Source organism: Pyxicephalus adspersus, chromosome 1 (assembly GCF_032062135.1).
Source record: "Pyxicephalus adspersus chromosome 1, UCB_Pads_2.0, whole genome shotgun sequence".
Taxonomy (NCBI): domain Eukaryota; kingdom Metazoa; phylum Chordata; class Amphibia; order Anura; family Pyxicephalidae; genus Pyxicephalus; species Pyxicephalus adspersus.
The window spans coordinates 35,862,903-35,876,711 of NC_092858.1; the positions used below are offsets into that span (position 1 = coordinate 35,862,903).

The window sequence follows — 13,809 nt, forward strand, 5'->3', positions numbered from 1 at the left end:
TGGATCTGGGTGACACCTCATCCTCTTTCCTTTTTTATAAAACAAACAGCGATGTCTGTATAAGGCTTGTTTGTTCCTTTTGTTACTGGAAGCAATCCCTCCCAAGTATTGTTTCCAGCCACTATAATTAATTGTCTGTACACAGCTTAAAGCCGCATACACACGTGCAATAATAGTCCTTGGAAAGGATCTCTCACGATCCTTTCCAACGACTAAGCACTGCACGATGCATGAACGAGTGCTGTACATACAGCCCTGAGCCGATTATCGGGCGAGAACCATTGGGCGTGTGTACATGGTTTAAGGTTGTGATGGGGAACTGAGACAATTGCATAGACCTGATTGGTTACATAGGCTATCCCTAGCGGCAAGAGCTCTCATTTTTAGTAGGTAAAAGGGCAAGGTAGCCACTAACTAACCGATCCATAGTTGCACCATGTTAATTCAGCCTTAGAATATCAAGTACCTAGTATCTCAGAGGTGGGTTGGCTCAACAGGATTAGCAATCTTTTGTCAGATAATATACTTTACGTGTGTGTATTTTGCTGTTTTTTTCCAGTTGCTGAACATTACATATCAACATTTATTATGATAAAATATTCTCTTTTTATATACACTTTTTCTTATAGAAATATTTATATTTATATACAAGAATCGTAATTTAATTTTTAACTGGAATTCTTTTTTCTCTGTGTTGAGCTAGAGCATATTAAAAGTGACAAATCCAGTTACAGCATAAAATGATTTTACCCAATTTGTTGCAGCAATTTATTTAAATTTTTGTTCTACTTTATCTTTAGAGAAAAACAACTAATAGCACTTTACAGCAAACTGAGAAGATTGAACCCTGGAACCCAAAATGGTTTTATTTTAGCAATGTTTAAACAGAAACTAAGTTTGGAAAAATAAGAAAAAATAAAATGGTGAGAGGGCACAAATGTCCAGAAAGGCGAGTTATCTTTTATGGAGGGAGCACACTAGGAAAGCAAAATGCTGACCCCGTAGGCTCAAGAAAATGGAATGGAAAAAAGATGTGCTTTATTTAAGCCTAGCAGCTGGCCAAAGGCAGTTTAAAACTAGGAAATCCTTCTCAGTGGCAGACAATCACTTTCACCAACTCTAATTTAATGGTTAATCCCTTCTCTTGGGGCCATAATTGGCACAGAATTGAAAGTTAAATAGCTTTAACATCTTAGTTACTGGAAGAAGTTGCAGCACAACATTGGTTATGAAAATACACCATGAAATAAAAATAGAAGCAGCATTGAGGAAGCATGTTCCTGCAAGCCTGCAATTCTTATTACTTTATGTAACATTTTAAGGGCAACTCCAGCAAAAAAAAAATTAAATACCATCCATATGCATAAATAGAGAAGCTTTTGCCAAATAACCTACTTCTAAATGCAATCCTATCATAGCCTGGCGTTAGCATCTTTCCCTTGTGTCCAAGGTTTTTTATTACCAATTTAAGCATTAATGTCCCTATCTTTGCTAGTCAAGTAAATGAAGGGACACTCACTGAATCTTAGCATTGACTGTACATACCAGTGGATGTATTCTGCTGGTCATTTAAAGCCTTAAAACTGGAAGACTTTCATATATGTTTCATTTTATAGATTTGGCAATATAATGCATTACTGCATTAATGCAATATAACATTACTGGCCAATTACAGGGTAGGAGGAGTTAGTTTCCTTTTGACATGTAAAGTGTCTTTTTATTTCTCAAGCATGTTATTTAAAGGTTTTGTGCATTTTAAGTGTTCTCTTTTTGTTTTTGCATTGGTGGTTGGTGATTTAGAGATTCCACACATCTCTAGATAATACAGACATAATTGCACAAATACATGTATCCGAATGTTTTTCTAGTTTTCAAATGAACATAGCTTTAACTATGTCAGCCCATGCAGATGTTAACTATACTTGTAGTAAAGTTGTTTCAAGGCATGCGTTATTCACAATAGCTCCATAGCACATGCAGGGACTGACTTGAATGTCATATCGTGGCCACACAAGACTTGGAGTGCCCTCTTAGGAAATGGTCTATAGCTCATCAGAAAAAGTTAGCTTCAAATGTTTTTCATTGTATTTTCCCTTGGAAGGATCCCTATTTGTGCCTCAATGGCCTTTAAAGCTCTGTAATTCTGCATGTTATTCCACTACTAACATCATAAGAACACGTCACCATTCCTCTTTAAATAGCGCTAACCTGAAATGACTTCAGTTGATATCATATCCACTTGTGGAGAAACAGCAACTAATTAATTTTGTTACTTTCTATAACAGTATGTGAACATAAGGTTGTAGAATTGCTAGGAAACAAAAATGTCACATTGTGTGATAGTGTTATAGGCAAACGCAAAAAGATGGTACATGCAATTTGAAGCTGAATTTACCAAGTGTGTTGATTTGTGTTGGCACCTTCAGCTAACCTTCTAAATACAAAGTTTACAGATAATTAAACTGGTTGTAGTCACCCTGAACGTGTTTCTTCCTATGTAGAAAACACAGCAAGGATGTTAATAACATTGCAGTTAACAGGATGAAATTTAGGAAACAAAAGTTTAGGATTACATAGTTGATCTTAAAGAAATGTCTATTGAAATATTCATATTTGTCATGAATTGAATATATTTAGTGGGCTTGAAAAGAAACATGCAGCACACATTGCATGCTGTCTGCTGGCTATGAGGGGTATAATAGTATGTATGATTCTACCAGGTGTGTCTAGTTTGCATTTTAGAAACAGCAGCTCAGTGCCACGCTTGCCCAGATGCCACAAGTGGGGTTGCCTGTGAAATTTCTGGGGGCAGCCCTGGACATGCTTAAGCACACATACATACATTTTACTGGTTTAGTTTTCCATCACTTAGACATAGAAAAAAGAACATCCTCTCCATCTCTAGTACAAATGTACTGTTTTCCTTAGTTTAATGTTGGCAAGGTTGGGCAGAAGCAATTATAGTATAGCAAATGAATGGCCTGATGGTAGCTCAACCTACAATCTTTCATATGTTCACTGCAGCTGCCAAAATATATTATTTCCAAAGGGAAAGGGATGCTCTGCCAACATCGATCATATGAAAATCATGTAATAAATAAGACAGTATGGGTCAAGTGACTTTTCAAAAAATACAAAGTGCCATATGAAGAGGAATTTCTTCTAAACCACTTCAGTCGGCAGATGTCTCTTCCCAGCCTCCAGCTTCTACTTTTTCTGATAAGTAAACTTCATTAAAAATCATCTTGTGAATTCTGCAATAAGTAACTTCTAATTGTTTGCCACTCTCTGTCTGGCTAATCTCAACTTGTCTAAAGAAAATGGAGTGGTTCCTTGCTGCGGGCACAAAACAAACTCATATGTGATATTTCTACCATCTTATACACACAATTTATTAGAATGTGAATATTTTTTACCCCTTTCGGTATAGAGCAAAGAGATATTTATATTGTGCGGTCTTTTGCAGAGTGCCACTATGTTTGGTCTCCATAATCACCTTCAACAAGTGACCAATTTTCTTTTCTCGACCTGAAGCTGCATTTTTAAAATGAGTGTAGAAAAAACCTGTAGTGTGAGGAGTGTGCATTTGCTCATCTATATCTAAGAATTGCTTTGATGTCTTTGAATTTTTAGTATTTACTGACTTTTTGTGGTTGAGGAGGGCCCTACTACTGTCTTCATCTGTTGAGTCTTCTACATCAGCTGCTGCCTGCCTACCCTTGTGTCTTCAGTTGCCTGCCATATTGTTTAGCTTAGTTGTACTATATAGCTGTAGTTTAATATCGGCGCTGCCAATATTTTCAGTGCCTCATACCCACAATCCATTCAATGAGGCAGGGGTAAGTAAGCTGAAGACACATGGGTGGGCAGCAACTAAATTGAGTTGATTCAAAGTACAGAGAAAGAAGAGGTCAATATATTAAGGGTAGGTTCACACTTGCCACTTGATCGCTCGAGTTTGTGCGGCTGGCAGCTTGCTAAGCACTCGAGGACATGCATGGTGGCACTGTTTCAAATAGAACCAGCATCTGTACATTTAACAGCTGGCAGCACTGAGCAGTACTAGTACTAGTACCATATTCATTGCCTATGGAGACTGGAGAAACGCTATATGTGGCATACAGCTTCATTTCCTGGCATGAGGAAGTGTTAAACGCACCACAACCTCACTGCCAGTGTGAATAAGCCCCCGGGCCCCCAACAAATATACTGTAGAGATGTAATATTGAAGAAAACTAATATTTTTAAGTAAAAGGTGGATGTTAGACGGTATATTTAAACCCCACTATGTATATGCATTTAATCTATCTATACCGTTTTCAGTGTAAATGTCTTAATGTTGTTAACAGTTAAATTGCCCCGATGCACATACAAATTCCTGTCCCTGGCCATCATAATGTATAGAACACTTGTTCTCAGTGAGGAATCTCTTCAAAAAGCAAAAGGCAAATGTGATCCAAATATGTTCAGAAATTTTCTTTATTGTGGAACAAATTGACAGTTTGTGTATATACACAAAAAAGCAGGGGGGACAGAAAGTTTGTGCAGCGTGGTGCATACAATGTGGATTGTCCCAGAAATCCCAATATTTTAGATAAATGTCCTATACTGCAGCACATAGAATTTTTTTTGTAGGTTTAGACCTAAAAGTGCAAAGAGGACCCGATGATACAAATACAACTGAATTCTCAAGAAACCAATAAACCAGAATGTGAATGTGCATAATTGTAATAGCATCTATTAAAACATTTTTATTTAGAGAACATAAGCAATGTATGTATTGCATAGTGTACTGTGTGTGTGTGTGTGTGTGTGTGTCTGTGTGTGTAAATAATTTGTAAATGTTCTCATACACTTTAGTGTAATAAAAAGTCCTTCTGTCGTGGTGCAACCCGGACATGTCTCCAGTAGGAACTTACATACCACACTCTGCTGGGCCCTTATAGTAACACCTCTGGTATTATTTTACATGAATTATTTATTCTGAAGTATCATAGTTTGTTTGCCATCTATACACAAATCTGATGTATTACAATTTGTTTGCCATTATATTCATTTTTTGTTTATTGCCCAATATTAGTGGGAATATATATGGTGCCATTCCGAATTAACTGAATAACCTCTGGCATACACAAAGGTTAAATAGTAAGGAGAGGATTAACACATTAAGCTTCTTGACCTTTTATAATAAGGGTTTTTTCCCACTAGTAATTAAGTTTTGTAATTGGGAAGTGGCATACATAGAAAAGCACCTCATGTAGAAGTGGATCAATCAAGTGTGTATTATTCCACTCCTACAATATAATGGTAGTATTATCATTATATTGTAGGAGTGGATTTTTTTTTGTAAGAATCCAATATTGTAAGTATTGGATTTTAATATTCACTTTTTATTACATATACAATATACAATTTTTAATACACAAGCTTTATTATCACATATTTGGCTTTTTTTTTTCAAGCGTTTTGGAATTATAAGGGTTTTAGCACTGTTATATTAGTTTATTTTTATGGTTTTAAAATACTATAAAACTGCACAACAGTTAAAATTGCCTATTGAGTCAAAACACAGTTTTTCCGATAGGGAAGCTCATTCTCATCTGCATGCTTTAGCTGTACACCAATTTTATGATTACATTAGGATTTAAAACCATTCACTGAGATCCTTGCTCCCTGCTGATTGACTCTAATAAATAAGCCTTTACACTGTGATGAAATTGGGTTCATACATTCTAGGGAGGTAAGGAATAATAGTATTGGGACCATCAGCTGGATACACTCTGCCAGATCAAAGAACTCTTCCCATGTTTTATTATATACTTATACAGAGAAGGCATTTGACTAGGTGGACTGGATGTATATTGAGCAGATGTTGGAATATTTAGGATTAGGGAGTAAGAATATTTCATGGATTAGGGTTGGGTGTTCTTGACCTATCTCCTCAGTGAATGGATATCTGTTCAATAACTTATATAACAGGTATTAATGTTGCCCTTTATCTCCCATTATCTTTATTCTGACTTTAGAATCTTTAATAATACTTTCTCTCTACCCAGGATATTAGGAGCCACCAACTAACTGGGACACATCAGAAAGTGGTTGTCTATGCGAAATACCTTTTTTTTGCAATTACTAACCGAGGAATATCCTTACCTAACCCAGTGCAAAAACTTGCTGTTTAATGGGGTCCTTTTCAAATTTAAAAGTCAACTAGTCTAACTCGGAGTCTCTAAATCGTTCTTTCCCATTGTCCATTAAGTTATTGTCCAAGATATGATCCCATTTTTAACAATGAAGCTCTGGTATGTTTTCATGGTTCAGCAACACACACATTATAAAATGAATATTTTACCATGGGTCATATACGTTCTGCAGATGTGACCTGTCAGGGTTGCAGACTTCTATTAATTTTCATATGTTTAACTTTATTTGGTGTGACAAGCATCCATGCTTGAGCCAGAGGCTCATATTTCATTCCAAATTGGCTAGAGGCCATTTTTCTATATATTATGCAGCTTCACGCCTGGTTCAAGTTGAACACTGGTGTCATCAATCTGCTTTTAAGTATTACCAATCATTCACTGAGATCCCAATATATCTCCTGACCTGGTTTACAGATCTTAATAATTCAGGGATTAAACTTGGAACATTTGTGTCCCACAGTATCCAATTTTAGGAAATCCTTCCCTCCTGTTGGGTATGGATGGAAATACTGTTTCTTTTTAAAGATTCCTCTCTCTTCCCACACCAACAGAGCCCAAAGTTTTTTGTACTAGGAGCACTGGGTCAGGGATGCCGAATTATTCTCTTATGCTTTCTCCCTCTAGGGAGATGTTTATTTTATAGATCCCTGGCAACTTGTATGTAGGTGATGAATGGACCCACCATACTCATTATTTTATGTATTCCAGAACTTCACATCCTTGTTTAACATGATGAAAACCTTGAAATAATTTTCAGGTTTAAATTGACCCCTGGCAATATTGGCAATGTCCCCAGCTTACAGTATATTTGTGTGGTGGTCTGTGGGAAGAATTCCTGTTAAATAGCTAGCTAATGGGGTGAATGTCACCCTTACAGATAGCAAAATAGATAATTGGTGACCTGGGAGGCACAAATTGTTCAAGGAACCCCTAGCAACCTTTGGAGGAACCTTGGTTGAAAAACACTGATTTGTTTTTCCTTTTTTGCTGGAGTGGGAGACAGAGTTGGGGTTATCTCTTACCTCACTGTTGCCAGGTCATGTATTTCACTGTTCTGGAAGAAATTAGATCCTCCTACCATTAGGCTGTGGTTTCTTTGGGTTAGCATAAAGGATCTTTCTTCCAGCTTTCATGATATTGGTGCCAAGTTTCATGGTCTTCTAAATTATATTTTTAAAAGCTGTAGAATATAGGCACCACCTGGACCTGAATTATTTGGTCATTCCTGTGATGTATACCTTGGAGTTGTAAGATCTCTGTTAGTATTATTATATGGCATTTATAACACCTCAGTGTGCATTTTGACTATGGAATTTTTAGGATTTAGTTGTTACTTTTGATTTAGTCTAAATCAAGTTTATACTTTTAGATTCAGGTTTGAATCTTTTCTGTCATTTATACAAGACTTTTTACTGGGCTGTTCTGTAATGTTTTTTGCACTCTTCTCCACTTTTTGTCTTGTTTTTTTCAATTGTTTTTGCCTAGTCACAAATAAATAATGCCTATTGGAGAAACTGAACCCAAATGAGAAATGATGGTTTAGTTAACTGGTTAGCCACTGCATTTGTGCACAACACACCCTCACTGACCTTTGTAGTTGCAGACACTGTTGAGCAATTTATTTTAAATGTAACAGAAGAGGCAGTAATATAAATTCCCTGCATTCGTAATTGTGTTAAAGTGAACTTTTGCCATATTTAAAATAATACATTCAAGGTGAATCGTAACTTTCTAGCATTCAGTCAGTTAAATGTTCACTCTCTGGAAAAACCACCAGTACTTCTGTTATGTGACACTTCTAGATATGTCTATCAGTGTGTTCCCCACTGTTCCTCCTGTAGGTCACTATATCACTACAAAACACAATAGTAACATAGTGACTGGCAGGAGGTACCACAAGCATGAACACACCTACCTGGAAGTGTTGGACAGCAGTGGTGTTATGAGCAAGATGAGTATGTTCAAGATAGACAACATTTATCTTTCTTCTTTTTACTTGTATTTGTATAAAAATGTAAAACAGGTGCAGGAATTTATGACTGGTTAATTTTATTATTAAAATAAAGGTTAGTTAACATTATTGATAACTGAATTAATTTCAGGGTTGAATTCATTTGTGTCTTTTATATTTGTTAACAGTTCAGCTTTATATCAGGTACAAGAATATACAGTACTGATCCACCCCAGGTATTATAACTGATATTAATGGTAAGAAGTTCTAAAACACATACCAAAAAAAAGACAATTCAGAATCCAATGTATTTTGTATTGTATGTTCTGTGTTACTAATACAGTCTGCTGTTAACTGTACAACAGTAATAATGTATTTCTTTGCCCTGCGTTGACTTACTACATTTTCCTAGAATGCACATCTCAAACAGTTAATCCAAATTCCTGAACTAGCTCGTCTGTTTTCTTCCATTGTTGATGTAGTGAGGGAAATAAATATATAAAGCTGTGTGAAGTTCTTTCTAAAACTGTGTACTTTCCCCTCCTTTTCTCCTCCCATGTCAGACAAACATCTGGCTTTATTCTGCACCCTCTTACACATATATCCCTGACATCCAGTTTATAAAATACTAACACATGCTGATGTCAACATGAACGGGACTTAGTAACTTTCCATGAACGATGTTGCCCTGTAGCTTCCTGAGAACAGGGGATACAAAGCTAGCCACAGAGTTCGAGTCATCCCAGCAAGTAAAGGCAGATGTTGGTGACACTGTTGAGAAGTTCATCCATGTCCGTAGAAAATATCTTCAGGTCCCTGTTTTCAGGTAGGATGCAGAACTTTGTGGTTATTTTTTTTTACTAGTTCTTCATTGGAGCGTATACTTGTATTTTTATTTCCAAAGTTGTCAATACACAGGCAGATGTTTCATATATTAAGCTAAAGATGAGTTTACTGTCTAGTGTTGGAGATCTTACTGAACCCCTCCAGAGGTTATGGCTTCTGCTTCCACAAGGACAGTGTGGTAAAAATCTGGCAATCTGGCACGTGTATGTTAGTTAGTTTATCAGCTAATCTTGGTAAAAAGTACACAGATCTCCCAGATCAGCTAAAGCAAGCATGTCGTATAAAGCCAGTATAAGAATCTTACCCAAAATGGGAAATGCGTGCAATTAAATTTAAATGGTTCACCTAGTGTTTGCTTATTTTACAAGCAAATGAAAAACATGCAGTAATGTGCATATTGTCATGTGTTTTCACATCCGTTTCCAGTGCCATTTGGAGAGTTTCCAAAGTGATTTAATTGAGCTCAAAAGAATAGCATGAAGTACTGTTCCCTAAAACAAGCTTTGTGTGGTTCTGGCTCCCACTAATAATTATGTACCATGCAGCCTTTCTGTATTGACACACTGAAAAAATATGCTTAGAATAAAATTGTTTAGCAAGCCCCAAATTGACTGTATTTCTATTTGAGAAGCATGTCCCCCTTAAACATAGACAAAAAGATTACTGAAGTCACTTAAACTGACCTGAGAGGCATAGATGTCTCATTGCTCAAGGACCCCTAGCAACCTCTGGAAGGACCCTAGGAATCCTCAGTACCCTGGTTGAGAAGCACTTATTTGTTACGCTTTTGTAACAAATAAGAGACAGTTGTACCACAATTTCCTTGTATAAAGAACTCAAGCGATAACATTGGTAAATCTTGAGAATGTGGCATCATGTTACAAGTAATCCAGAGGCTTGAAAACTTTATAATAATATTTGCTATAAAAGCAAAAATAGATAGTTGCTTTCAAATTTCCCCTAAATTCTCCTAAGCAATTTTAGATGCAGAGATTATCATCAGTGATACTGGTTGTCAGTTTACAAATTTTTCTTTTTAAATAGCCAATTTAAAGTAAATGTTTCATATGAAAATTATGAGGGCTGCAATTGTTGGCCTTCTTTTGAAAATGCTAACTATGTTTCTGTGTCAGACTTTATTCTTTTTGTGTCACAGACCTGGAATAGGCATGCTGTAAATATGTTTTAGTAAGGTGCCAGATTTTCTTATCTTTTTTTCTTTCCAGGTCAAAGATTTATTAAAGCTAAAGCATTAACATGAAAGCCAGGGAACTAGCATGCTTTAACAGCAGTCAGGAGTGGAAGCCCCGTGCTTTAGTCATGACAGCGTCATATAAAATAGACATAGTCAAATCAATTAATAATGACTTCAATGTCTTATGGCTGCAGTCATTCCCATTTTTTTCTCTTTGCTTCATGGTATTGGCTTTCTTCACTTGTGGGACTTCACTAGCAATAAAAGAGTTACTGAATTCAGAGACGTCTATCTTCTTCTTCTCCTAGTTTCCACTGATCCCCCTTGTTAAATCTATATATAGTTTATTTTCACTGGTATATCCTTTTGCTAATGTGCAGCCTGAAAGAAGGCCATACATTCTTCATTGCCACGTTTCCTTAATTGGCTGGTGTATAAATGTGAACATTTTGTCTATATTCACTGTCCTCCCCCCAAATGCAACATGTTTAAGTTCATTGCACAGGAAGTGTCGTGAGTCCCCGCATGCCTCGTAAATTAGCTCAATAGCTTGGCAGTGATACGTGTTTATCTGTTTTGTTGTTGGTTGTACATGGAATGCCAGTCTTTTTAATTTAGGCATGATTTCTAACAGAATTAATTGTTATCATTATAATTAAAGGTCAGTCCATTCATACCTTGCACGCTGGAGTACATGTGAGCAGAGTCACCCAGTGGCTTCTCCCATCTTTCAGCAGTAAGAACTCTGACTTCTTCTTTCATCTTTCAGCACTGAGAACTTTGAACTCTTTCCTTCCTACACCTGAATATACCCCCTACATAATAATAATGTTTGAACCAGAGTGGAAATACCCCTAGCAGTGAAGGTAAAGTTGGAGTTGGTACATTTTTATCATTATTATTAATAATAATAAACAGGATTTATATAGCGCCAACATATTACGCAGTGCTGATGCGTTTTGCTGACTCCAAGTACAATAACTGTTTTCAACTCTGACACCGTAGCCCTGGTTTTCAGAGAGTACATTTTAGATTAAATTTGTAATGTTTATGTTAGGAAACACTTATCAGACTGGCATTTTCATGCTGTGCCCCACCGCAGTATTCCTCACAGCCTATTATGTCCAGCAATGTCACCTGCAAAGAGCACTAAGAAATGGCTGCAACCCCTGCTTCCCTTTAGCCATGCAGCCTGAGATACTTTATTGGCATCCCTTGCACACACTCGGAGGCTGTGCACAGTTGAAAGAGATTCTAGAGGCAGATTAATTCCTGATTCTATCCCGTGCTGTAATTGGCTGCTAGGGCTTTATAGCCTTTCTGCTCCCAGTCACCAATGTCTGTTGTAGTGTTTCGCTAGGCCAATCCACCTGGACTGATCTTTTGCCTGTGACCCCGACTCTGCTAGTGTTTTGCCCTTGTGTACTTCATCTGGTGGACAGATTATCTGTGTATGACCTCGGCTCTGTATTCTGGACTTGTCTCTGTTGGAATGTTGGTACTGTTTTATCTGTGGGCTCCCGCTTTTTTGCCGGTCTTTCCCCAGACACCATTCCTTGCACACTATGTCCTGGGGGCGTTAGATTGGGCGATTGGTGTCTGGGGAGTATTGTTGCTGGAGCAGGGCCTTACAGTTTATCCTGTGTATGCCAAGCCAAAAACTTCTGTTAGAGAGATATACCTTTGCCTTTTTCTCTTGTTCTGGGTGTACAAGAACAAAATCAAATTTTTGAATTAAATGAAATGTTTTACCAAGTCTGTTGGAACAATAATAGATATTCCTTAGCAATTTAGCTGACTAAGTAGCAATGTATGAACCAGGCTTTGAATTATTATTATTACACATTATTTACATAGCACTGACACATTGTCCCTGATTCATCAAGCAGAATCGGATTATCGCTCGCGCATTCGTATTCGCGATCCGAAATCGTACGCCATCGCACTATTCAGCAACTGAAAAAGCTCGCGGCCTGAGCCGCGCATCTCCGACAGCTTTACACTGGCGAGCTTGCATTAAAATCCACTGTTCCCCTAAAAAATTATTCTTTCTAATGGCACACACATTACCCTAAAAAAAAATGTTTGCGCTGTTTAAATGTTTTTAACATTTATGTGCGCTAAGAAAAAAGCATATTTTTAAATCAATTATTTCTTTCCTGTTAGGCAAGAGTTAACCGAATTCATAACCTAACTGCATGTTTTTGGAATCTGGGAGAAAATCAGGGTACCCGGAGGAAACCCATGCAAACACTGGGAGAACTTTCTGAAGAAGATTGCTAACCTCTGAGCCACTGTGCTGCCCGTTGAATGTTTTGAAAGCTACAAATAACTATACTCTAAAATTGAAACAGTCCTAACAGTGGTCAACTAGAATGTAGGAACTCATTTAGATTCAAATGTAAAAATACAAACCTCATGAAAATCTGTTTTTTCAATAGTCACGTTAGCACTTTGGACAGCTACATCCATCCTGTAACTACCAGCAGTATAAAAAAACAAGTACTTCAAACCCAAATGGTTTATATAATTAAATGGAAAAGACAAGCTGAGATTTTACCTCCTATTATTATTTCCTACATAAACCCGCTGACTTGTTTGTCTTTTATTGTGCTTTAGCCTTGGTGGGGTCTTATATATTCCTGGATTTTCCAAGCCGCAGAACAAGATTTAGGATTTAATACATGACTCACATGGTTGTGCAGTGATAATCAAACCTAAAATATGTCAGTTCTATGAGTTAAATGGAATGTGCAACCTTGATAAAATTTTATCGAAGCAATTACTACTGAAGATGCTGTTGACTGCTGAGCTGGAAGACTGAACAGCCTGCAGGGATCGAATACAGATGACTCTGGTGACAATACATATTTTTTGATAATATTATATTCTAAAAAGTATTTCAGCTAAAGAATATCAATAATAATGCTTTTAAAGACTGAAATTAAAATATAATTTGAAATTAAGCTTCTTGGAAAGTAATATAACCTCCCATACACCCAAAGTGTTGTTTCATTTGTGCCTATTTACTACTGCGTTGAGTTACTTGCTGGCCTCTTGTGCACCCCAGCTTTTCTAGTGGCAGTAGAGGCCTCTGAGCCCTATCATTTACTGCAGGTAATACAAAGTCATACTGTTGTCTTGATGCTGTTTGTGGTCAGTCCAGATGGACCAGTATGCTTTAATATGACTTTGTAGGGGAAGAGGAGATTGGATCTGCTGTGGGCTAACCATTGAATCAACCCTTTGCCTCAAAACCAAAAGTTGAATTTACAAAGCATCTGGTTCTAAACTGATCTACTGGAAGGTTCATCAAGCAATTAAAATGTACCTTCTTCATCCTTGCCATGGCCAAGCAGAAATCCTGCACATTTAGAATGATTGTAAATAGGATGCTAATGAACGCATTAGAGAAGGGGTTTCAGTATGACAAGTGTCAACTGAGTCAGGTAACTTGTTGTGATTGCTATTATATAGAAAATTTAAGTTGGTGCTAATCTCTACTGCCTCATAGGCAGTGGTGGGAGAAGCAGGTAAATACTCTACTGAATAGATGATTAGTCCTTTTCAATGACTTGGTAGTTTGTTTTTATCTTATAATACCTTACCCTTTA

General features: G+C 37.0%; 1 protein-coding gene across 11 annotated transcripts in view; it reads left to right on the top strand.

Moving 5' to 3' along the window:
* PDE1B (phosphodiesterase 1B) overlaps nucleotides 1-13,809 on the top strand; it is a 177,497-nt gene that overhangs the window by 90,916 nt on the left and 72,772 nt on the right. Inside the window, exon 1 of one of the 11 annotated variants that reach the window (XM_072406391.1) lies at nucleotides 8,779-8,980. The exons of the other annotated variants lie outside the window; for them this stretch is intronic. Coding sequence (XP_072262492.1) covers nucleotides 8,835-8,980 — 146 coding nt within the window. The 5' untranslated portion in view covers nucleotides 8,779-8,834. Of the gene's footprint in view, nucleotides 1-8,778; nucleotides 8,981-13,809 lie in introns of those variants that run through there. 11 annotated transcript variants of the gene reach the window in all.